Here is a 27,623-nt window from a genome sequence, read left to right on the forward strand (position 1 = left end):
TTCTCTGTTAGGACAAATCATTTTGGGAACAATTTAACTGGACAATGTGCTCTGCAATAGTCTCTATTTGTATTTCCCAAAGCAAAAATCACCCCCCCCCCCCCTTTTTAACCAGATCTTTTTTACAGTTTGCCCCTATTTCATTCATAACACAAAAGCTAATAGATAACTTAAAATACCCACTTACAAGTAGGTGATATGCTGTATTATGGTGTGACTTACCAATATTTTGTCCATTTTGCAAAATTTTACAGGATTCCATACAAATATATCTGGCAAATTACTTACATCTATTTAAAGTTACAGCACTGATCTCAGTAATGCTTAACTTTTCCTGTTCTGGCTTTATACACAGCATAGCAGTTTGGCTTACAATTAAGATAATATATGTGTATCTGAGGGCACTAGGATAAAAATCTTAGAAGCTTGCCAGACAGAGCAGAATTCTCTGCAATACGGAAAAGAAAAACTAGTCCTATTTGCAAAAAATCATTCAATCTGCATATTAAACAAAGTAAATCTTTCTACAGCATTATCAACGTTTATATTAATATCCTCCTAGCAGTCCATTTAGACACTGAGGCTGGGTAAGAATAACGCTAGTGTTCTGCTGCCACCTGCAGCTGAAGGAAGAGTGCTTGCTTTTTCAGCAGTAACCCAAGCCCAGAGCTTACGTCTGAAGTTAGATATTATTTTCAACCATTAAAATAAAACAAATCTGTACAAGTTCTTTGTCTTCTGTTCTGGAAGAAAAAAAAGGTGAGGAATTTCAAAGGGTGATCCACCTACATTAGCAATTCATAGTAGACTTGAAAGAGAATAAATGTATGAAAGCTTTGAAGAGTATAAAACCTAAGTCAATTCAGTATACAACACTGAATGCTTGCAATAAAAATATTTCAAACTGGCCTTTATTTAATATTTAAAGAGTAGTATTAATAACTGGGGGTATTTTTACATTTCCAGCCTCCTTATCTGTACACACTGTCACAAGCAATTTGACTCATTCAGAAGCTTTGTTATCACTTTGCTAAGGGAATTGTGCAGTATGAGACAATTTTAAGCTGAACAAACCTGATTTACATTCTTCCTGGAATAAGGCAGTAGTAGTCCTTGTAAAGATCTGCTACAGCCTCCTACCACATCCTGATACTTTTCTCTGGGTGTGTTATTTCTAAACATTCATTAACATCCAGAAGTCAACCCAGCCGTACATATGAAACGACACAGAAGCCTTTAGACACGTAGTCACAGAAATGAAATGAACAACCTCTCACTCATCTTTCAGCCTTGTCTGAAGCGTTCCTGATTTATGTGTTATTTTCAATAAACAAGGTGATTGCCAAGAAAGGCTCAAAAAGCTGCAGATTAAACTAGAAACTCCCTGTAACAGATCTGCAGCTTTGAATGGTCAGTTCTGAATGGCCTAAAGTCTTATTTAATTAAAATCATATATATACACACATTCTTATGTATGTATGTGTATATATGTATATATATGCATGTGTTTGTGTACACACACATACATCTAGTAAAAAAAAGAAAGATGTAAAGATATGCTCTAAAACAATGCACACCAAAGGTATGAACAGTCAAAAAACTAAACTGGTCATACCTTGTATAACTTACCACATACTGCTTCAAGAAGACATTAAAGTCAAAGAAAACAGGTATCAATATCAAACCAGAGGAGTAGATAAGAAACTGAAAGCAAACATACATTCCTTCGAAAGAAATATTTCATAACAGTAGCATGTGTTTGAGAATCAGCATAGAAAATGTGCCCAGACATCCAATAATGTGACAGGGGGTATTAGTGCATGAAAGATCAGGTGGCATTTGTGCATGAAAGATTAGCATCCTGTGGAGGCCCTGGAAAATGAGCAGGGACTGGTTAATATTTACTAGCTTGGGTATCCTGTCAGACGGGCTAGAATAGTGACTCTGCCAGTCACCAGTGCTGCCAGTGCTGTCTGCCTCCCTCCCTTCAAGCATCAGAGCAATGAGCTCTGCTGCAGCTTCTTAGCTCTCTTGTCAATGTTACTGTCCTATAAAATGTAGTGAACCCCTAATGGCATTATAATTTAATCATAGCAAAAAGAAGAGTGACTGTCATACTGACAGCCAGTAATTGACATGGCCTGGGTTTCTGCTGTCAAAGATTTGCATGTCAATCAATAACAACCAATATGGCATGTGTTTACAATGATCAGAAGTAATCTGGTATCAGTATCTTAGCAAAACTTTGACAGAAATGAAATAGGATCCATGTTCTATATTCCCAGACATCAGAATTACAATAGATTCACGCAGAGCTCTCAGTAGCTGACTTAATGCACATTAATGCTGAGATGGGTTTGAGAACACAATGCTCTAACAGCAAAACCATCAGGCAATGTTTGCTTATTAAATTCAATGAGGATGCCATGTCTACTCCTGGCACGCTGTCCCATTGCTGTTCCTATTGATTTTGCAGCTTTCCATTTTATGAAATAATACATCTCCTCTAAATGTGCATGTGTGCGAAACCCATCACCTCTGGTAATGTCATCAACCATGAATTATTGCTGAGCTACATCTAGACTTCTTTCATAGTTTCTTTTGGCACTTCATGTGTTCACTTCCACTTTCTGTCTAAAGTATTGCAAGATCATCAGCTAAATTTGGAATGCAATTGGAGAACACTCAGGCTGACAGGAGGATCTGAACATTAGATTCCAGAGAGAAAAATAACTTATCAGGCAGATATCCCTATTGCTTTAAATATCTGGCACAGTGTTCACTGGGAAGCTATTCTGGATGAACGCCACAAAAACTCACATGAACTCATGCTGGTTTTATTGCAAATTCTTGATAGCAAAAAAATGCATGTCTGGTAGTAATCATAGTTGGGCATAATACCATCCTGTAATGCAATTCTGCGCACCCAAAGAGTGATAAAAAGTATCTTGACCCTGCTTAACCATGACTGAGGAGGCCACAAATTTACCCAAGTGTACTGCAAGAGCAATAAAGCTTTTCTCTCCATAAATGAGTTTCACATTCTTAATCCTGCCTGCACACTGACAGAACGCATCTGAGCATTCTTTCACACTAATATTCTGACACACACACACAAAAATACACCCAGTCGGCAGAAAGTACAATCCCCTCTAATTTTTGCTAACTTCTTCCTATTTCTTCACATGGAACCTCTTCTAATGAATGATCTGCTACGGCTGCTAAAGCCAGGTTTTCCAGATAACCTATTAGCTGTATGTGACATTCAGTTGCAGTTGGAGAGTGTGAAGGGCACTCACACTGTAGGTAGCTTTACCTGGACCATTCATTAGAAGATGGATAGCTGAGAGATTTCCCGTGTCTCTCTGGAAACGTACCTAAATATATGATTAAAGGAGTTAACCTGCAGAACAATAACAATCTGAACTCTTTTTTGATGGAAGGATATGAAATAAAAGTTAGAACTGGGTTCTAGCCCAAGTTCTTTCTGCTCTGCCAAGTCCATATTGTCTTGCTTGTACCAGCTACTTGCCTTTCCTGGATGGTCATTTAATGAGGTAATTGCTTCATCATTTCTAAGTCTAAATGCTATGTGCCTAGACAAGTTTTGCTTTTGTATGTATGTAATTCCTTCATCCTTTTATTGGCTTCAGTGCAATTCAGTGATGACTCAGTTTGCGAAGGAGAGATGCTCCGTTTTGGTTTGGATAAGAATTACCTGGCTCTCCAATAGCAGTAAGTTTTTGCTTCCTGCACAAAATGCTTTTTCACTTTAGCACACTATTCTTCCATTGTGACCCTAATCAAATAAAGTGATGAAAGTAAACATCTGTAATTCAGGAGGCATTTGATCACTGCCTTTCCTCTGCATTTCAACCGAGGGGCTCTTTTACAAGATAACTGCCCTCTCCCAGGGTGGTATACGTGATTACCCAATTCCTGTTGTTACAACAGACATGCTTAAACCACCTATTGTGTGTACTATCCATAATTATATTTGTGGGTTTGTTCTGCACTGTCTCCTGGTCTGTGAGCTCATGCCTTTCCTAATCCTCTTTAAATGAATGACACACAGTTCTAAGGCCCCGAGATCTTGTTACCAACAATTACCAATTTCTGCCTTTTTACAACACTTAAGGAATCAAACCTACAGAAAGGATATTAAAGATCTTTCAAGTACATGAATCAATAAGTCATGTTGAATTTAAAGAATTTATCAGCAACCCTTTAATAAATCTGGAAGCATTAAACCTAAGAAATATTACAGCGACCCCAGGTTAAGTACAATAAGGAAATATAGATGATGAAATATGTCTGACTATTGTATTGAAATGTGTGCAGAAGACTGTTGGAACTGCAGTGCTTGGTTGTCCCCCTCCGCCTTAATTTTGTACCACATTATTATTTCACTGTGTTGGTACACTGTGAATGTTCACAGCCCATGGAATTAAAGCAAAAAGCCTACTCTTTGTAACAGAAAGACTCTTGAGAAATTTGAGGTAGCTGCATCCCTGCAAGGTCTGGTCCTAAAGCATTTTGGCCACTTAAGAAAAAAAAGTATTCCCCTGCTACCAGCCCCAAACAGCTTTATTTCTATTATTTATAACTTTAAAATGAGCTATACGAGAGAACCTCACATTTTCAAACACTGCTTGCTTAAATTAATACCTGGTACCTATCAAGAAAAAGTCCCTCCCCACCATGGTTACACCTGCAGGGACAACTTTATTAACATTTAAGTAACCCTGTGTCCCTTCTTTATCATTTTGGTAACCTAGTAAGTCTTCTCTTGGTATATTCAGTGTGATTTCACCTGGCAAACAGACCTTATACTTGTTCCTCAAGTATCAGCAGGTGACAAATCCCTTGAATTATTCCTGCAACCTATTATGCCATTTCTTTAAAAAGTGGTTTCACGAAACTCTTCCTAGTAAATGTATTCAATATGCTGCACCCAAAAGCTGAGTGGCAACTGAAAGGAAGGTATTAAGAACTATGCATGACATTAGATAACTATATACTATATGCCTGCGAAAAAACACCCTGACCAATCCTGCAAAATACATGAAAATGAGACAAGTATTTTCCCGATTCTTTCTGTTGCACCCCTTTTATGATAAAGCACTAATTAAGATCTACATATATTTAACAAATACAATTAAAAATACATTTTACTGATAACTCTCCATTTTATTCTATGCATTTTGCAGTCCAGTTTACAGGAACCAATCCAAAGTAGCAATCCCAAGCTATTGGGACTTCTTCATCCAGTTGCAAAACACAGTTCAACAGCAGAAGTGTTTTAAAATGCACAGCACAACTGAAATCCAAGTTGGGGGAAAAACCTTTCTCTTTAAAGGTCAGATAGATTTAATGTTAGACCGAAATTTCAAAAAGATCAGAATAATAAAAACTACATTAAATTTGGGACACAAGAAAAAAAAAAAGTATGAAAATGAAATTTCCATAAGAAAGCCAGTTTTGGGTTTGTGTCACTTGATGCATAGGAAGTCTTACACCTTAATAAAGCTATATTTTATTCATTTAAACAGTCAACTGTGGGATTAGTGAATATTATTTGTTACATTACAGTGGACATCTAAGTCCCTTCAATAATAATATTCACTCCAGAGATTAATATTTTATAGATAGAGCTTATCATAACATTAGTATTTTAACTACATTCTTTTTCCAAACACAAGAGACAAATTAATATCCACTCTATGCAGACTGCCACACATAAAAGGCAGTTAATTTAATTGGAATATCTGGTAGAGTAAAAGTTAAAAATAGATTACAGACTACATTGGAATACTAACGACATTTTACCGTACATCGTATACGTATTTCTTTATTGCCTAAATTGCATAGTTATATTTTCTTCCCCCCATAGAGAACCTTTACATCTAAGTTGGATTTGAGAGATTAGAAACTGGCTGGAAACTTTTTCATTGAAAGTGGCCAAATTCTGAAAGCCCTTACAAATGAATACATTTTAGAAAGTGTGGGCAGATTTGTATGAGAATATACATGCACATCAGCCCTTGTAAAGTGCTTTAAGATGATGAGAACATAAAGATTCAGATACAGACAAAATTCCATAGAGGGAAATCTAATCATCAGTTTCATCCCATGCCCCATTTCTAACAGTGTCCAATACTACTTGGTTCAAACTCTGTCAGAATTGAGGTGACAGGCAACCACAAAATCGAGGTGTACAATCCTTGACGCCCACTACAAGACTAACTCTGATAAACTGGATCAAATTCAGCAGAAGGCCAGCAAGAAAGGCTGCTGGAGTAGGTGCTCTAAGAGGAGGAGCTAGGAACTGCCTTGTTTAGCCTGGAGAAGAGATAGCTTAAACTGGGGACACAATCGGAGCTTGCCAGTACCTACAAGAAGGTTACCAAGAAGAAGGAACCAAGCTCCTTACTGATGGGTAGTGTGGGACAAGAAATTGGTCATAAATGAAAACAGGGTAAGTTCTGACTAGATATAAGGGAATGAAAACAAACCACTGAGAGGATAACTGAGCTGTGCAACAGGGGCCAAGATAAGCAGGGAAATCTCCACCTTTACTCACAAGGTTTTGAGACTGGACAAAGTCCCAAGGCATCCGGTCTGAATTACATCCTGTTTTGAGCAGGAGACTGGACTACTGATCCCCAAAGGTCTCTACCAATCTGAATAAAGCTGAATGCACAAGAGCAGTCTTCTAAGAGTGGCCTAAATGACCAGGAAGAGAAAAAACTCAGGAGAATTACAATGACCCATAGCCCAGGTTCCAGTCCACGGATTTCCAGAGCTGGTAGGGTGTTTTCTCTCTATTAACATCTTGTTTCCAGTTCTTGAAGTAATTAAATCAATTCTTGTTGCAGAGCTTTCTTCCATGAGTATTTCTAGTTGCTTTTGGAATCCATTTACGCACAAGGCACATGTTATAACCTGCTTCAGGGAGCCTCACAATTCAATTCAGCAACGCATGAAATGTATCACGGTCTTTCATATACATCAAACGCTTCTCTTTCATTGCTGAGCTCATCTTTTTTTTTTTTCTTTTCTCTAATGAGAAACCCTTTTCTCTTATTGTTTACAAGCAAAGTAATCAAATTGTAATCAAGTTTGCAGTGACCACTTTGGAAGAAAGGCAGCAGTGATAAAATCCCTTTTGGATCCATAGCAGTCAATCATTTTTATCTGTTCTCTTTAAAGTTCAAATACTAAGATGAGATACCACGAAACATGTAACACTGAATCACTATTGCAAAATGCAGTATTAGTCTAAGAACTTATTAAGAGCATTCATAACAAATACGTTCCTTCACAGGGAGACAGTTTCCTTTTGATTTGCTTAAGGGCCCCATCTAAAGCCCTTTTACATCAGTCTTTCAATGGATACCAACAGGATCTGAATCAGATTTTTACTGAAAAATAATTACAGGCAAAAATGTGAGAGGAAAAAACAAAAACCAAGCCTGAAAGGCACAAGCCTACATCCAGGTCCACCACTTGCTGTAACCAGAATGTGCCTCCAGCCAACTATGGCTTCTGTTTGACTCGGCCAGCCTACAGTCAGCCACACACACAGGAGGATTCTGGACTCAGAAGCTCATGCAGGAGGGCAGAGTTTTTTCTCCCTCTGACAGTTCCAGAGAAAAGAGGTTAATAACAATAAAGGGCTACCCTCACTTGTCTTTCAACAGCTATTAGATGCTCTTCTTCTGAACATTTGTACTAAATTTAACTTCGCATTGTTACAAAAGTTGACTCCTCCCAAACCTTTCAACATGCGTTTTATTCCCTCTCCTTGAAGAACTGGTCTTTGCCTCTGCTGCTGGATACACAAGAAGAAACGAGCTTAATTTGCAGCAAAGATTAAGGCTGCATACAGGAAGCCTCTCTAGCTCGAAAGGTAGGGCAACCCTTTAGCAGGCTACCCAAGAAGCCTGCGGAATCTCTTTCAGTGAAGATTTTTCAGATGACAAACGTGGTCTAATTATGTTTGATCTTGTCTCTGTATAAAGGGCCAAACTAGAATGTCTGTCTAGTTACATCCTTCAACGATTCCTATGTCTGACTGATTCTTTTTCAGATTTTAGCTTCTGTGCATTGTGCAAACAATACTTTTATTTCAAACTACTCCAATCACTTGCTCATTCATCAGACTATAAAGTTTGTAAACACTGTCATACCTAAACAAGAGACAGTGCATGCCATGCAGATTCTAAACATGTCTAAAGAAGTTTTATGCAATGCTAGTCAATCACAGCGCTTTTTTCTTTTTAAAGCTAGAATTTTGCCTTAGTCTTCTTTTAAAAGTTTCTAAATAGGCTCCTCAGAGATTTACCATTCATGCAGAGACCAATTTAGTCCTGGAAACTAGAGAGACATCAGATTTTAAAATCTAGTTACAGAAATAATGGCATTTACTGGGCTCGCTTCTTCTCCTAGCTGAAGTTTGTTTCAAATTACTATAGGGTATAATTTGGCATAAACTATTTATTCCAATACAATTAATTTATTTGAGTTTTTCTCAAACTAGATAATTTGGGAGAGTCACTTTTCTTAGTTTTTTCTTTTTTAAGACAGCAGTGAAAATATAATATTTATGAAGCCTGCTCTAAACCAGAAGGCTTTGATATGGAAAAAGGAAATCTTATGCTCAATTAAACCTGTAGAACCAGCTTTAAACTGGGATTTTCAAAGCTGCTAAAATAGGAAACCTTCTTGAAAAAGCCATAATCAAAATGAATATATATATGTCTATTTTCAGACAACTAACAGTTATATCAAGGAGGCAAAATAGGGCAAGTTAAGAACAGAATGATAAACTGAACTATGAAGTTTGTTAAGAGTTTCATTAATACCTTCAATTACTATTCAAGTCAATATTAAAAACATGTAACTTTAACATATTTTCAGTAGGATTTCAACTAAACACAATTCCCTGTATATGTATATAAACCTCCACTGGGAAAAATACTCAATTACTTTCTGCATGCATAATGACACTACATAATAATCTTAAACTCATATTCAAAAGCAGTTTAAGTTTTTAACTAGGGATTTAGTCACACTTCATCAGTATCATATTTACATGAGCTCAGTCAAACACAAGTGAAAGTTTTACTGTCAACTTACTTTGCATGTTCTGGTACTAATCCATACAAACTCCATTGAGGTAGTCCCCAAGGTACAATCAGTTTTCAAATGCTGTGAAGAGTGTTTAAACTCTAGGCTAAATGGATTTGCCAAGGTATGGATTTTGTCCTAGGACAAGTTTAAAATGTGCAACAGAATTAAAAACCACCTGTAGTACCACATACCAGCCTTAAAGATGACAGAGAGATAATTCAGGATATTAAATATACAAATATTGTGTATCTATATGCTTTGTACATAGTACAGATTTGTAAATATATGCATTGTAGTAATCAGATAAATCATTATGAATACTGGTTTATTCTTTTTTGCAGTTGCAAATTCCCAAAAGAGGCTAATTGAGGGTGAAGTACCATCATGCTAGGTTTTGGATAGACAACACAAAATGAGCTTTCAAGGGTTTGCTATCTAGATGATAGGCAAATCAGACAAGTTCCCTATTAATGAATTTATACATCCTGTAAGTAAAAGATACAACAAACCCAACAAGCACTACAAGCACTTATGGTACGGGGCAGCATCATATGTCTGCATACCATTATAAATGTTTAATATCTATTTCTAAATAGCAACAATACTTTTTAGCTCTTTAACTATTATAAATAATCAAAGGGATGTGTATACAGGAATTTAAGGTCTAAAAAGTAAGTGAATATGAGCTATTCTTAAAATAAGTCACATAAAACTGAACATTTTAAAGCCATAAACTTCCCAGTCTATTAGCAATAAAGCACATTTGTATTTTAAGAGGTTTTCCAAGTGCAAGTGTGATTTACATTGTTCAGCCACTTAGAGTTATTCATTTCCATGAAGCAATGCCCAGGAGAATGGCTTTGCATGATTCATCTTAAACCTGTGCCAGTTCTGTACTTTTTGTTTACACCTGTGTAGATGGCAGAGCTTTTGGTGGTGGTGGTGGGCTGGGTTTGGGGCTTTTTTCCCCCAAAGCTGTATTTTCCCTCTGAACTCCCCAAACACTCTACCCCTTCCTTTACAAATACCTGCCATTCTTCCAGAAGGTTTGATATATTCTATGCGTTAGCTCTAAAAAATTCCATATAGTCGTCAGGAACTATCAGGGTCATTTCCTTCAGATGAGTTATGTTTTGACTGGATTTTTCAATTTTTTTACTATGGCAACATATGGCCAATCAGAATAGAAAATCCCATCTGTTTGCAATTGGTTTCAGCTACTATGTTTTAGTCTGCTGGTAATATTTTGCATTCTAGGCTAGGTAGGACTTAGGCTAAGATTTTGGTTTTTTCAATAGACTTCTACAAAGAAGAAGATTCTGAAACAGGTTTAATTCAGCAGTGACACTTCGAGAGCACCTTTAAGGTTTTTATTTCTATACTATCATCAAAATCAGATTAATTGATTTTTTTTTGTAATGTTTGTAGTTCTATAAAAGATAAAATCACCGAGGAAATGACAAACCCAAACATAAGTGTCTTTAATATTTATATTATAGCCCAATACAGCATTCATTGTGCTGAGAGATCAATATTTGTCTCAAGCTACGATTAGCATTTAGAGGAAATAGTTTATAACAAAGCATGACTGCTTCTGGCTTTGAAACTACATGACACTGGACTTGTCCAACCAGCTTTGAGTGAAATTCCTCTCTCAACATGTCTCAAGAAGACTTCCTGCTAAACAAACACCTGGGTGGGGAAAGTAGCTGGATGAACCAGGACTGCAAGCCTGGGCTACATTTATTTTTACTGGATTACTTATAATCCACACCATTCCTTTTTTCTAAAACTCTTCCATTTGTATATTCTTAGAAACTTTCAGTACAATGTATCACCACTGTTAAGCACAGCTACGCTGCTTTGAAAAGCAACCACCACTGACTGATGAAATGGTATATTCAATTAAAAAGAGGGCAATAATTATTACAGTCAAGTTTATATTCATTACATAGCCTACTATGTACCTCTATACCTCCTGAAGCAACTAACCAAGTGGTATATCAGATGCTGTAAAAGGTGACTTATGAAATTCTTATACTTGCTAGGCACCAACTAAAATGAGTTGCATACTCAAAGGACAAGGCAGTCTTTAAGATTAGAGTCTGATAAGGGGGTAAATAAACCATACACCTAACAGGAATAATAATCTAAGCATTGAAGTTATTAAACCTACTGTGCATCAAATCATCTCACCACTGTGTACGATGAAAACATTTGAAAATAAGCACCTGATAAATCACCATGCAGAGACACGGCTGAACACAAACTTATGCAACGTACACACCCAAATGAGCATTTTAGGACAGATTTATTAGCTTGTGGATGTTCCTAATTATTTGAAAAACTATAGTCTTATTACCAATAGTAACAGCAATCTGTAATAAGACTCTAAATCTCAGGAAAAAAAAAAGTCGTCACTTGCTGAAGAAATGAAGAATAAAAAGAGAGAGAAAATTAAGCCAATCTTGACACGTAAAGAAAACAAAGGCAGTTGTCCCTTGCATCAGCACTGTTATCCTGTCACTACCAACAAGGCTTTCTGGAAGTATGAACTCAACGATACAATGTAGAAGGCATACCAGAAAGAACGCAAGGGAAGATTTATTGCATTCAATTATTTTTGTTTAAAAGTTTCCTCTGGGGCACAAGCACGTAATATATTGTACTTTCCATTACCTGGTGCAAATGTAAAACATACCTGAAAAACACATTTCATGCTTATGACATATTAAAACAACAAGTAAGATGTCATGGCATGAGTTGATAGATTAACTGCCGGTTACTGATGTTGTACTTTATTAGTTAACAGCAAATTAATATCATCGGGCATATTTCCTCTCTTATACCTAAAAAATATTAGTATGGAAACAGAGATTCCCATATATTCCTATCACTAGATTCTAGAATAGGGCTTTTAATATAACTTGGGACAAGATAAGCAGCAATTTATAATCTGTTTGCAAACATATTACACTTAATGTAAAGCCTTTTCTACCTCAGTTACCTTTTGCACAATAAAGAATTTTTATACTACAAAGTCAAAAAACTACACAGGCATCCCCATGATTCTTTTGCTGTGATACTGATTCCACTTGACACACAAACACACACCCTTGTACCTTATGAAGTAGCTCCTAAAGAATATTTCAGGAAATTGTACTGAGTTTATAATAACTGCCCCTACTATAAAATGTCACCAGAATCATCAGCAGCACCTTTAATTTACATTTATATAGCTCTGTAGATTCACTGTTAGACAAAGTAAAAAGAATGGGAAGCCAGCATGTTCTTGTACGGGCTTTATATCACCACACTTACTTATTATTTCCACTATCTGCTATTAGTAAATCTTATTTGATTTGTCTTCCACACTTCTTTCCAAAGCAATGAAAGCAAAGATACAAATAGAAAACAACCTGACACAAAAATCAGATGCAAACTAAAGTCTAAAACATTAGTGTGTTGAACATATGGCTAAGTTTGGTCTTTCATGCTTAGCATTCTGCACACTCCACTGGATGCACATCTCAATTACAATAAATTGTAATGAGTGACACATTGCTACATACTTTTCCTGGCTCCACCTCCAGAATAAAACTACAAACACATTAGTTTTGGCTAAACCACTTCAATTTCCATTCAGATACCACTTCAAACCATGTCACAAGCTTCTTCTAGTACAACAGCCAAGTTCTGCAAACGCCCAGCCATAATAATGAGCTGGACATGTCCCCAGTGTTGCTGTAAGTAGAAGGCTCCCCTTCAGCACAGGCTGTTCTTCCAGATTAGATATATATAATCTTCTGCTTCCTTTGACCTGAGAAGAACTCAGTAGTGACTCTCTGACATATTTCTTAAGGATAGGGTTATAAAATTGGAGTTCACAGTCCGGCCTAGTGATAACCCTCGCAGTTTCTGCTGATGGAAACAGTCCTTCCCTACATCCCCAGGAATCTGAGAGTGCATGTCATCTCTTCACATGTATAACAGAAAAAGTGGACACAGTGGGTTTACATGGATTTAAAACAATAAAATCCCACAATAAACATCGATCAACATCTCGTAATTTTGAGAATTTTCTAAGCTTCAACCAAATTTCTCAAAGTTGTCCAAACTCCTCACATCCTGCTCATATTTACTGTCTGAATTACAAAGACTCTCTCAATCTTTTTCAACCTCTCCCTCTAAGATAATTGTTTTTCTCTTTTATCAGAATACTGTCCCATTGCTAAATCTAATAGGCTCAAAGATAAATTCTCCAGCCATCTCTATTAGCAATAGCTGGACAAATCAGCCCTTCAGGTGAGTAACGGCAACTGCAAGTACAGCCACCCTGTATGACTGGATTAATAACTCTGTTTAAGGCAGCCTTTGGTCAGCAATATAAGGCAGCAGCTGTGGCTCCAAACAGCACTCCTGACCTCTGATTTATGTATCAGTTTCTGATTTAGACTTCCAGACCCCTGACTCCTGTTTTGGTTCCTATCTGGGTCCAGATCCATGGCTCTTGAAACACCGGCTACAGCACATTTGCCTATCACTCAAACCTTCCCATTAGTTAAAGGATTTATTACTTCTTCCTGGGAATTCCAATTCAAATAACTGTTTTATCCCACACTTTCACAGCTCTTTGTTCAGTTAATCTTTTAAATAGGGGATCATCAAAGTTTCTTCCATTGTTCCAGGTCTGAAAATTTATTGCGTAGAGTTGGTATGACATGGCTGACTTCACATGCAATAAAGAATTGAGTAATATGGAAATTTCATAGCCAAAATGGACCAGTTATCTCATACAGTGACGTGGTCTGAAGTCACAACTCCAGTCTCTGAAACCTAAAAATTATATAAAATCTACAAGAACAAATTATCTATCTTTGTTTTTCAGGTTTTTAAAACATATTTGTATTGTTTCTTATCTTTACTGTACAATCCCAAGCACTAAAAATTTAATTTAATCAAAGAAAGCTGATGTTTATACTCACAATTTTCTAGGAATTAAATTGGGAACCATCCACCCACCTTACTTTTCCCAGGAAGAAAATCTGTGCATTTTGTCTCCATAACATTACCACCAGAATGAAAGTGACACATTACCCTGGATGTTTAAAAGGAAACAGGCACCTCTTCGAAGAGCACAACGTGTGCTACTTGCACATAAGCCTTTGTTATCATCACAAGTGGTGGTATTTCTACATTTCAAGCTGGTCTTTCAGGCAAACTTCTACTCCATCCTAAATACACTTTAAACATAGGGGTTTTTTTTACAGCTGTTTTCTGTTTTTCCAGCCACCCCTCAACCTTACTGACATCCATATTATTCCTCCAGCACTTTCCCAACTCTCAAATAAACAGATACGTCCATAGTCTATCTGCTCCAAAACATACTTACTGGCATGAGCAGGACTTCGCAGTGGAGTCCAGGAGCCCAGATTCAAATGCACACCAGTGGACAAAGGTGTGTATTGATTTAAGTTCATGTTAAGCACTTTACTCACAAAGTTTTTAGTATTATCTGTGTATGTCATTTAATCTATCCATAAACTTAGTAATTAAAAAAAAAAACCCAAACCAACAGTAATGGTTATGAAAAATAGTAGAAGTAGACCTGGGTTACATTTTTCATAAGTTAACTTTTCAGTGGTCTAGTATGGTACCTATGGCTTAATACAGAACACAAGTGGGAAGGAAGCATCTTTTGAATGCTAACATTTCAACTTTTTTCTTTAGTATGCCATGCAGCATCAAAATGACTGAAATTCATGTTCTTTTGCAGATGCCGCTACGAACACTGCTTCCCCCTCCTTTACAAAACAATTCTTTAACAGAGTTCTAAGATTAAGTCATGACAATATAAACCCAATGGAGTTCAGAGTCACGCTACTGGAAAACACAGTAATGAAGAAAGATTCAACCCCCAGTTCAGTGATGACAAATGAGCTATATAAGCTGACATTCCTAACTTTTGCCAAAAAGAAAATCAATAGAATCTTTAATGACTAGCAATCATCTCTAATCATACCAAACAAATGGTTGAGAACCCTCCTGTAATAGGGACAGACTGTGTTAATATAGTGTAATATGTGCTATAAAGCAGAGGAATGGCTCTACTACTCCTGCTCTCAAGAGCCCCACCGCTGCCCAAGAGACAGCTGGCATGAATAGAACTGCAGAAAATAAAGCTTTGAAGGACTGCGATTCAGTCTATTATAAAAATACTAGTAGTAAGATGATCAATAGAGAAGAGAAAAATAACACTCTAGCTATATTAATTTGTTCTATAAAAGCAAATACATAAGTAAGCAAACATGAATCTGCATTAAATTCCTATTTTCCTGTTTTCCAGCTCCAGACCATAAGGAAGTATACAGTGGAGGAAGTGGGTTTGATTAATTAAAAAAGCAGCAATACAAGACTGCAGCTGTTCCTGCTTAAGCATAGAGCTTTGGAAAACTTTGTTCAGTTCTGCAACCTTGATCTCAAGGCATTCCGTCCCAGTTTCCTTCAGAAGAGGATGAAGAACTTGAATAATGCTGTACAACACGGCTAAACTTTCATCCAGAATCTCTTTTGTGGGCTTTGTTTTATTTAAAGAAATGCATTTTAAACAGAACTGTGGGGGAAAATCTGCTATATAAAAAGAACCCAGAGCTGCTGAACTAGAAAGCAAAATCGTTCTGCTAAATCTTTATTTTCATATTTTGAAGTACTAAGCAAAACTGTAAAAAATATACTGTATTTAGATTATTTTAAACAAGCAACCACAAAAAAGAATGACTGTGCCTGGTTTATTCAGAATCTAATGAGTGTTCCTAATGCAAAGGGGAAAGGAAAGTTCTGTCCAGGAATCCTAAAAGACCAAGTATCACAAAAGTAGTGAAATGTGCAGCCCAGAGAAAGGTTTGGCATCTACTGATACAGCACAGCAGTGATTCAAAAGCAAATAAATGAAAAATCAATGAGCTTTGAGAAATTCTGACAATGAAAAGGTCTCTCTCCCTGTGAGATCAAGTGGAGAAGCCCCATTAAGAGAGCAGCCATCTGCTTTTTCCTCCTTGTTCTGTGTGGTACAACCATTCATGCTTTCTCCTTCATCATTACAAGGACATTCACAATTGAGCAAACAGGCCCAACACCAGGGGAGGAAAAAAAAATCATGTTGGATGACACAGAAGGGTGCAAGAAAACAGCCTTTAAAAGCAAACCAAACCCAGCACTGTATTTGGAAATTGGAGAAACGAGAACTTGTTGCACACACTATCCCCAGTGCCAGGTAAACCGATGACTCCAGGAAGGCCTGAGCGTGATGTGTGCCCCATTGAGGAAAGTGATTATTCACACACAGAGAGATTAAATATTTGTGTAAATTCCTTTGCAAGAGTATCTGATACTCTTGTCAAACAAGCAGGATTTCCCTGAATGCTGCTGAATAAACTTTGAGATGAAGGACAAATTTGTATTATTGACAAATGCCTCTCTTGACTTGTCTCCTTTGATTATCCACCACGTTAATGTCATTCGAGACAGGCTAAATGTTTCTAATATAACTGCTGAAATACATACTGCGGAAGAATACATTTTACAAGGGATACCATATAACAAAGTGGCGGTAGATAAGACGAGCCTAAAAGAGAAAGGAAGTAAAAATTCCACTCTCTGGAAGAGAAAATTGGCTCAGATTCATTCCCTGAAGGTGACATTCAGAACAAAATCCAAAGCAACAAGTGGTTTGGATTTGGGGTCTGTTTTATCAGCTGATAGTTGAAATCAAGCTGTAAGAAAGGAAACATTCTGGTTCCATTCATGGGGGTTCTCTTGTTGCTTTGCATGACTTTCAAAGCAACAAAATAGTTTGGAAATAAATTAATTAAAAAATGACTCATTAAAATTAACATTCAGACATCTGCATTATACCAAAAAACCCCAAAATAAAGCTTGCCTCTTAATCACAGTCAGTCATGTGGACAGCGCACTGCGGAGGAATGTAATGAGTGTTTTGGCTACAGCACTAATTCTTTTCAGAGTACAAATATATTTGCTTTAAAAGTAATGCAGAACATACATATTCCTTTCCAAATTCCCCAAGTGCCTTCTCTTCTTTTCCCCATCCTTCCTGAGGACTTTTTTACAAGGAGGACTGTATTTAATGGACAAACATTTCTTCAATTTAGTAGTCTTACAACTAATTAAGAGGGCATGCTAATTCTTTACCACTATAATTTAGATCTGTTTCTCTTCAAACTGTATTCTTCAACACAATTTATACTGAAACTATAGCATGAGCAGATTTGACTTTACACAATGGCTCTCAAGTTTATGACACGAGAAAAACATTTTCTCTATTACTATGAAGTCTAATGATTTATTTTAAACTAGTAAAATGAAGGGGTTTAGCTCCACTGATGAACTTACATGTACCGCATTGATTCTTCTTTTAAAAAGCATAAGTACTTCAATACATGAGAAAAACTAAACCAAATCATTTACCAGTTTGCCGCAGATTAGCTTTATGGGTTACATTAAAAATAACCATTTTCCTCAAGCAGAAATATCCCAGAATGTTAAAATTTGGCATGGAATATTTCTATGCATGAAGCAAACCCATAGTTTACAGCGATAAGAGGGATGACAACAGTTCAAGAGATACCGCCTGCTTGTTTCCCAAAAGAATGAGGTGTAATCTCATGGTAGGGTGGTTCAAGCAAAATCACATTCACTCAAAAAAACCCCTCCAAACTACTCTGTAAGCTACAGATTTCTTACTTTTAAAAAGAATGTACAGTACTATCATGCCTTTACTATGATTTCTCAGATGATTTCCAAATGTTTCATTACTGCATAGTATGGGATATGGTTTCTGATCCAGATGCTTAAAAGAACAAATTAACAAAGAAACTTGATCTGAGCTAGACTTGGCAAATTTTCCAGAAAAAAAAGTAGACTGATGTTTTGGAAGCTGCTCAAACAAAAGCCAAAATGGAAATATGCCTCTTTCAACCATACCCTAGGCTGCTGTTAAAAATAAAAGGACAGTTACAGTTTCCACAAGTGTGAACTGCAGCTGAGGTTTATAAAATACAAAACTTAGATATCAAAACTGCCCAAGAATAATTCTTCACTTTAATCTAAAGCTAAAATAACCATTTTATACGCTGCATTAAGAAAAAAAAAAAAACAACATAAATGAGATCCTACATAGATTTTAATGATTCTGTATCAATTAGAATGAAAACACTCATTATTTTTACATTATTAAAATATTTAAATTCACAATTTAAAAGTATGCTGTTGTAGCATGGAAATGGTACAAAACTGACACAAGTCCATTAAGCAATAATAACTCCTGCTTCTACATAAACTTTAATCTGACCATTTCAAAGCACCTAATGAACACCAGCTAAAAGTTTTGAGAAGCTTTTTTCCATCTCTGTACTAGGAAGCCGTAGGAAAGGCAGCTCAAACATGTCTGGAGTCACGTACCATTTACGTGAATTCAAATGTGCTGAGGTATTGTTTTATCTGATAGCTTTGTTCCTCCCTGAAGAAAGACGTGGTTAAACCTCTGTATAGCCACACATCTATCTATAAATACCATAAAAATCTTTAAAATCTTAGCCTTTTTTTTTTTAAAATTATTATTATTATTTCAAGCCTTTCAGAGAGGAGAAATCCAAATTTGTCCTTGGCTCCACTTACTTCAGGCAAAGAATTTGGCCAAATGTTTGTATTCCATCAATACGAAGAAACTATGAACTTAAACAATAAAAATAACCAATACCATATACAAATTACATATGGAAGAATGATTGTAATTGTCTGTCTTTCCACCCCCCTACCTTATATTATTGCTGTATGGTTGCAATTTAAGAACTAGAAAAGTTCCCAAACTAGAATTCCTACAGCGAACTAGCCAGGCATAACTACCACAGAGAATATCCCTGTCCACTTCATACCACAGTCTGCCTGGTCTGACACACACCATGGAGTTTAGTTAGGTAAACCTATAATACTATATTCACATTATATAGGTCCATTTTATTCTACTTTCCTAGAAAGGTGGAACGGCTCGCAGAACCCAGGCGTAGCTGATTTAGAAAACATCTGCAACAAATCTAATTCCCTCTTTCATTCTACTACAACCACTTGGCTCTTAAAGTGTGAAAAATGGCTATCACTTAGTAAACTTAAGTGTCAAACTACTTGAAGGTTCACTCACTTTAAGAATAAAAGAGAAGTTCAATTACAAATGTGCTTACCTTGACTGGAGGTTAGCATTTTATAATAGAACAAGAAGGGTGAGTTCAGTATACAAAACGAATGATGAGAAGTTTAGAGGCACCTAATGAACAAAAGTTCTGTGGCATTCAGATGCTTTAACTGCTTCATCTATATTTTAATTATGCAACAAGGTAAAGTACAAATTTAAAAAAGACTTGAATATAGTTAGTTATACACAACGTTTAGACTCCTGTCAATGAATCGTGGAGCTTTTAATTTTGCCTGTGCATGACTGCTATTCTGTTTTGAATTCACACCCACAATGGCCAAGATATTTCCCATACTGATAACAAAGAGGGGTTTTGTTACTGCTGACTGAGGAGTCAGTGGCAGCTGCACTATGTGGCTGACATAATCAGTATAAAAATCCTAGCTTGCAGCAAGGGCTGCTCATTAGAATATAAAACAATCAGAATGTTGAATCTGTAATTTCAGCAGCTGCTACTGTACATTTTCCATAACTTTCAAGCTCCAGCTCTCAGCGCATAACTTTCTGCTTCTTCATGTCCCAGATCTCACTTTTGTGATAAAAACCATTTGTGCGATTGTACCACAAATCAAATGCCTGAAATGATCCAGTTTAAAAATAATGCGACAGAAATGGCAATATTCTTAATCCAAACCATTCCAGAGATGCATTTTGCAATGCAGCTTCTTAAAGAGTTGCCCTGTCACAGCAGAGGAACAGACCAAGGCACAGATTAAGACCTAGGAGTAGTGGAAGGACAGAAACTTCCCAACTCAGGCTTTCCTTCAAAGCCAGCTTTGCCTGCAGAGATGACCTGAGTTTTTATACACAAAACCTTATTCTATTTTTGCATCAATACAGCACTACTGCAAAAGAAGGAAGCAAAATTGTTGCATTTGTCACTCAGAACTTCAGTGAGCATTGGCTTGTTGATGAAAGATCACTTGATTATCAGTGCCAGACAGGCAATAAATCACAGTGCTGGTGACTGTCTCAGCACTTTAGGGAAATTTAATATATGTTGGGTGAGTTTCTGTTTCCTGTATTTTTAAATATCTTGCTAAAAAATATTTAAAGTAGTTATATATATTTTAACTCCTTTTCCTCTCCTGTATGCAGTTTTTCTCAGAAGACCCCTTTGTGAGCAGCCCCCATGAACAGAGATGCTTTCATGCACCCCCATCAGGCTTGTGCCCAGACCAGTCCGTTTTAACATCATAGTCCTAAAGCCACAGAGGCACAAGGTTATGGATCTAGTGCTACATTTAAATGGAAATAATCTCTGTCACCATCAATGATAAAAACCATCCTCAATGAAGAGATCTTCCTGGTAAAAGCATATCATATCAGATGCTATGAAATCATCCTACAACACTTAAGGGAACCTACACAATTGTCCCTGACCTCAACAACAAGGGAAAGCTATACTTTCAGGTGAGAAAGATAACATAGTGCATTTACTGGCTTCCCCCCAATCACTCCTGCTGTTGTCTGGCTTGCACCTCTGCTGACCAGCTTTCTCACCCGTGTCTAACATCTTCTGACACTCAGCAAGCTCTATCAGAGGAGACAGAAATGTAGCTGTCATCAACCTACTAAAAACTCTGCAGATCGTATCTTCTTATTCACCCTCCTAACAATATCTTGCATGAAGACATTTATGATTAATGAGAATTAAACTGTAGAAAGAGAAGAAACAGTACTTTGGAATTTAAAAATAAAATTGGGTAAAGACTATAAATTATATCATGAGAATATCCAGAGAAAGAATGGGTTTTATGATCTAAGAGTTGGCCTCATTCCTGTGCTTTCCAGGCCAGTTTCTGCATCCCTCCCTGTACTGGGTTTATGGTGCAATACACTCCTTAACTAGTTAGTAGTTACTCAAGAGTTATCCCTTCTTGTCAGTGACCATGGAAATCTGCACTTGCACAAGTAAACTTTTAAGTATCTGGTACTATTATTCAAGAGAAGAAGGAAAATTCAGGTCTTAAAAGGTATTTCTCACTGAATAGGATTGAGTTTCACTTAAATATAGCTCTCAAGGAATGAACTAAAGAATGACAAATCCAGTCACATACCTAGAGCTTTCAGCCTTATCAAAGAATACTGTAAACAGGGTCATGACGATAAATACATGTGACACTTTGCAATGAAACAGGGTACACACTAGCATCCATAGAGGCATTTGCTGAAACACCATCTACCTTCCTCCCAGAGTTATAAACCCATTTTTTCTTCTTTAATAAGGCTGCATCTTCAGCAAAAACCAATATTGACAAAGAGCATCCAAACATTCTTTTTATAAGAAAGGTAACTGTGGCCTGCAAGTATTTTCAATGCATTCCGCATCATTCAAATAGCAGTGTCAGTAGGAAACAGCAGTGACCACAGCGAGGATCTCCTTCCCCTTGCTGAGAGAAAAGGAATGAATGCATTTTTGGCCAAGTGCAAATAATCACATTCAGTGTCAAGCACAAGTAAAGCAATTCAGACAGATTAATTCCTGGGAGACAACTGATTCTGGCACCAGCAGAAAGAAGCAACACAAAACACCTTTTCCAAGGTCATTTATGGCTCTTCCCTTCTGACAGCCTGCATAGGGATTCTCTGAAAACACTTAATCGATTTAAACTCAGGTAAGTTCCAATACCCCTGTCCTGTCAGTACAATATTTGTGGAAATACTCCAGAAGCCTCATGCAAGTGCTCAAGAGCTGGTGTGGTGGAGCTCTTGTTTTCCGTATGAAATAAAATCACCCACTGAAAATAACAGATCAGATCTAATTGTGGTAATGGATTAAAACTGGTAACTAAACAGATTATTAAGCTCAAAGTAGCTGGGAGGGAAAAAGTGCAAAGCAGAGAATGTCGTTTCATAGGAAATGAGAAGTACAATTTGTGAAGCAGACTTGCAGTGTCAAAGTACTGCAGATACAAACCCTTTTCAGCTCAATTCAACAATTAGCTGCAAATTGTATGCATGCTTTTACAGAAAAGATTGCCTTTATAGGCACTTGTACTGTATTTAAACATACTTATCAGTGTATGCAATATTATCACTACAAGTTCAGAAAGCATTTATTACAAATGGTGACAATCATGGTTGCAGAACCTCTGTAATTAATAGCATCCCTGTGCCTGTTCAGAGCTATATATTCCCTGTCATTTTAAATAATCCAAGTAAAATAAAAGAAATAATTATTTCCTCAAAGCCTAACCAACTATTTTGTATTTGTATCATTCAAGTGTTTTAGCAAGCAAATATCCATTTGCCCAGCAGCTAACAGTGCAGGAAAGGGAATTTGGTCACTGCAGACAATTTCACATTGATTTTTCAGAAGTGTAAGATATGTCTGTCCTTCACATACACTAACTAATGATCTATTGCATGTGAAATGTTTAAAGAATATTTTACAGCTAGCATATAATATTTTAACTTGCGTTTTATGAAGCCACCACCATATTTAAATGATGGTATTAGCTGACATAAGCAACTATTTAACACCAACCAAATGCAGTTAGACTCAAATTACCTGATGTAAGTAATGTCAGCTAGAATCACAGAATGGTTTGGGTTGGAGGGGACCTTATATGAATGTTATTCTCCTACTAATTCGCAAAGATATCTGTTTCAATGTTAATATATAATAAACAATTGCCACTCACAAACACTTTTCTTGAGAAATAGTCACTATATCATTTAGGCTATACTGTCAACAAAAGTAACGTTAAGAAAATTTAAGCTGATGTTATGGTTTTCACGGCATCTTTTTGACAGCACAGCTTGTATCCAAGATCTGACCACTCACAATTTCTAAACCAGATTACAAAGCTAAATCCATGCAAACCCTTAATGGATCAGGATTTTATTTCTAACACTGCAAAAACTTCAGTTGTGGCCAAGTCTTATCAGCCACAGTGGCAGACAGATTACAGAAGATGCGCCACGGATAAGTATGAAGCGCTACCAGCTTAAACCAATTACACCCTTAGCACAAAGTTGTCAAGCTACAGATGAATGCCAAATCCTAACATGTAATTTCTGTCACGCTTACAAATCTTAAGGAGAATTATACTGAATATAGAGCCTGTAAGAAACGCAAATGTAGCTGGGAAAGCACACGGTAAAAAGAACAGTATTTGCAAATATGTAAGATTTTAGTGGTGTTTAAATAAGGAACCCGCATTAACTCAGGAATTACCATTTCAAAATCTACAGGATTTTTACTAGAAGCCCACAGTTCAAACTTGCCTGCATCTATTCCTTAATGGACATATCCATTAAATTACTTGCCAGCTGAGAGTCATATCTTTCACAATAAGAAGTGTAGTGAGAGGTAACTACAAAGCAACCCATAGCTGTCCTACTTACTCTTTACAGGCAGAAAAATGTGTGATAAAATGCATGGTTTGTGATTCACTTCCTCTGGTTTCCTTACTTTGGTACTGTTAACCTGGGAACTCCTGATGGCCTTCTACAGTGCTCTTAGACCATATGAAAAAAATCTAGACAGACAATCACTGTACAGTTTCAGGCACATAATTAGCAATTATTTCATGCACACTTCACAATAATAATCTGTTACCTACTAAGGGAAAGAAACATTAATGAGCTACTTCTGGTGCCGCTCTGTGTACTGTGTTTGCATAATAATGAGGTCCAATCTGCTGGAAAACACATAAAGGACAAATTAATAAGGTCGTCATTTTTGTCTAATGATGCTTAATACAGTTTTAGCAATCTGCTCAAGACAAAAGACGGTCACTCAGACATAGCCGATTATGCATTCGCGTGGCAGATGAAATCTTTATTAAACAGAATGATGAATCTGATTAACATGCGATAACAAATATACAGTCTGCGAGAATGACCGTGCCACCTCCTGCAAGCATCCCTCACGTCGACTATTAAGGCTTTACTCAGATTGAGGTCAGACTGGTATTCCCGATAGGCGCATTAAGATAAAAGTTTGCCAAATGTGGTAACGTGATGAGCAAAACAATATCCTGTTATATAAAAGCTACTGTCTCAACAGCTGACTGCCTAATCAGTTCTAGCAACAACTCCTTAATAAGTTTAAAAATTTAATTGTCAGTTTCGTTCACCTTTTAACATTTGAAAGACAATTTATTACATTAGCTAAGCTAGATCTTACAGCACCCCCAGTCCTCCACGTTCACGGTACCAAAACATTTTCTCTAAGTAGCCAAGCGCTCTCTTCTCTCAAGTGGTCACCACTTCACAAAAATGACTGCAGATAGGAATATAAAATTATTTAGAGTATTTTAAGGAATATATAAAAATAATACTGGTTTATATGCCGCTCATGTCACCAAGTCTGAATACGTTAATGGAGGTTTCTAGGTCAGTGGCCAACACATTACATGATGTAATCGAATTTGTAAAAAAATGAGGCAGTAAATAAAACCCCCTAATTTTTCATGTAAATGCATAACTGATAAAAAGTATGTTAAAATGTAAACAAAATGTGATTTGTTAATCTTACCTTACAATTCAGTCATGAAAATAGTGTCACCTCTTTAAATGATTACCAAATCTAGAAGTAAATTACAGACCTTAAATCCAATGATTCTATTTTAAGCTTGCTTTGCTATAGCAATATGATTTCTATTAAAGGAACAATTCCTTGCCTTCCAGAACTAACTGTACTTGATTTACAGACAGAACACGACACAAAGTAATTTAAGATGACATATGATACCTTATGACAGTGTACATGATTTAATACAGGGTAGGCAGCACTATAAACTACAATGCTGATCTTATCTCTACAAATATATTGCTCAACAACAGCAGGGTCTTGTATTCAAGAATGTAACTGGGAGCTAAAACTGACTTAATCACAGCTTCTTCACTTTAATACATATGTGTTTGCTCTGACATATGATAGCATATAATAAATCATAATTTTAAACTCCTTTGACTCATTCTATATCTCTTCATTTGCATTCATACATTCCCAATTATAAGAAAACAGCAGCCATTTGACATAAAGCAAGGAGGTGATAAAATTAAAGCTGTATTTGCCTCTACCATCATTCCTCCTCAGTCCATTCTACCTTCCTAAGTAACATTATCTTCACACACACAAAAAAAAATAAGAGTAGCTTCCTTCCTCATCCCCACAACTCTTACATTCAAGTCATCTGGCATATTAATCTAGACATAAGGCACACAGTTTGCAACAGATCTGAATCAAAGATGCCAGTTCTGACAATTGTTTCAAGGGTCTATTTAAGATGATGGGATATGTTTTTCCCCAAGCCTGTCTCTGAAACAGACATGCATTAACAGATTAGGTATCTCTACTGAAAGCCATTAGCTTTCAGAACTGCTCTCCAAAGCCAGATGTGGCCTTGTTGCCTCATTGCTCTTCCAGGCCTAGAAGTTTACTGAGATTTCGTCCTAGTGGATAGAAACAGAATACAAGAAAAGAATAGGAAAGGAAGACACTTCTTCAGGAAACCTGAAACAATTCACAGTGTCTTTCTAGCTTAAAGAAACAGAAGTTAATCTAAAAGTAGGCTAAGAACATAACACTTGTTTGTTTTAAACTAATAAAAGCACAACACTTTAAACCCAATACCAGCTGATTACACATTTCTGCCTGATGCACCTGGGATGAAAGACAGCCAGTCCACCCTTCCAACTGCCTACCTAGCCAAGCAGTATGAATCAAACTGATGAGTGTTTGGTTTGCACAGCCAGCCACAGAAAGCAACAAAAGTGGAACATAATGCTGCTGATTTCCTGGCAGTGTTACAGAGCCCCTTATTTGAAATGTACAGAAAGAGACTGTTAAGAAGATAAAACAAATAATTTCATTATACCACAGAGGACCCTATTATTTCCTATTATTTTAGTATATATTCATTCAATATTTCATTATCTTTGATACAAAATGAATGCTAGAATACCATGAAATCTTAGTAATAGTGTCTGAAATTCCAACTCTCATGGCAAGTAATGCTTCATAAACTTTGTCCCATCATCGCACTGTTGTATAGTGCATTTCAAATAGCTTGTACAGTGGATAATGATGGACACAGTTCAAAACTTAAGGATTGTACTCAGTTTTTGGCAAAGTTTTAGTCTCAAAAATCTGATTAAATTCGGTTATATTTATATCCACAGTACAAATGAGGGAAAATTGAGGAAAGGCATAGGTGTCCTAAGGTTACCTGCACAGCTCGTTCAGGATGGAGCCTCACCCTCTGTCTTTATCTAAAACTAAGGAATTACTAAGAGAACAGTAAAAATACACATAGCTTTCACAGAGTTCAATCAAGAATCTACTTTGCAAAAATTACTGGAAATACAATACCTATAAATAAATTTCTTGCTGTTGACTCCTTTAGACCTTGTCCATGTTCATCCATCAGGGTCTGATTAATATTTTTTTAGTGCCAGAAATAATATAAAACTACATGTCTGAAAGTTCAAGTCTGACTATATAATTTGTGTAAATAGGTATTGTTCTCGTATTCCTTTCATGAAAGACATGCATAGCTGCTGCCTACTTTCCTATCCCTTTCAATATAGGCATTGCATCAAATTAGGTACAGACAACTACAAATACATTAAGTGACCCGAACCCAGCTCTTAACTATAATTTCAAATCTCTGTGGTAGAAATTAGATGAATCATACACAATTCATATAGATAAAATTTTCATTCTAGCTTTTAAAAAAATAGTATTTTAATATTTAAGATACAAATAATTCAGTAACCATTTTAATGTACCAAGTAAACTAATTTGACTTACCCAAGACTGTACTTTATTATTGAAATGAGTAACCTCAGCTCCTATCAAAGGACATGGAGAAATCGACTGAATGACACAGTTCCTGCATTGTAAGTAACTTGTCAGAGAATACTCCTTCTCATTCCAAACAGCATTTAAAGATAAACTGGCATTCAAGTCTTTCAAAAGGAAAGAAAAAGTACTTTATATAGGCATCAAGAGATATTTTTAAACAGATAAAAGATCGCAAGTTGCACTTCACATTTTGAAATGTAATGTTCTTATTTACCAAGAAAGTAACATGGTAAGGAATGCTTACCAACCTCTGCAGACCTAGCAACTTCTAAATTAGAGTCCTTGTGCCAAAATCCACTTACTATTAACTATGCCATCCTAACACCAGACTTGCCCACATATGAACAAAAGTAAGAACTGTACTTCTGGTCTCTGCCACCCGAATGCTGCTAAAGGATT

General features: G+C 36.5%; 1 protein-coding gene across 3 annotated transcripts in view; it reads right to left on the minus strand.

Moving 5' to 3' along the window:
- BRIP1 (BRCA1 interacting helicase 1) overlaps window positions 1-27,623 on the minus strand; it is a 114,619-nt gene that overhangs the window by 20,584 nt on the left and 66,412 nt on the right. For 2 of the 3 annotated variants that reach the window (XM_057407113.1, XM_057407114.1), the window contains exon 24: window positions 27,171-27,328. In XM_057407113.1, coding sequence (XP_057263096.1) covers window positions 27,171-27,328 — 158 coding nt within the window. The remainder of the gene's footprint in view (window positions 1-27,170; window positions 27,329-27,623) is intronic. The other variant, XM_057407115.1, reaches the window with a different exon arrangement.

Source organism: Pezoporus wallicus, unplaced genomic scaffold (genome assembly GCF_028554395.1).
Source record: "Pezoporus wallicus isolate ANWC-B61680 ecotype Strahan unplaced genomic scaffold, APGP_CSIRO_Pwel_v1 contig_10389, whole genome shotgun sequence".
Taxonomy (NCBI): domain Eukaryota; kingdom Metazoa; phylum Chordata; class Aves; order Psittaciformes; family Psittacidae; genus Pezoporus; species Pezoporus wallicus.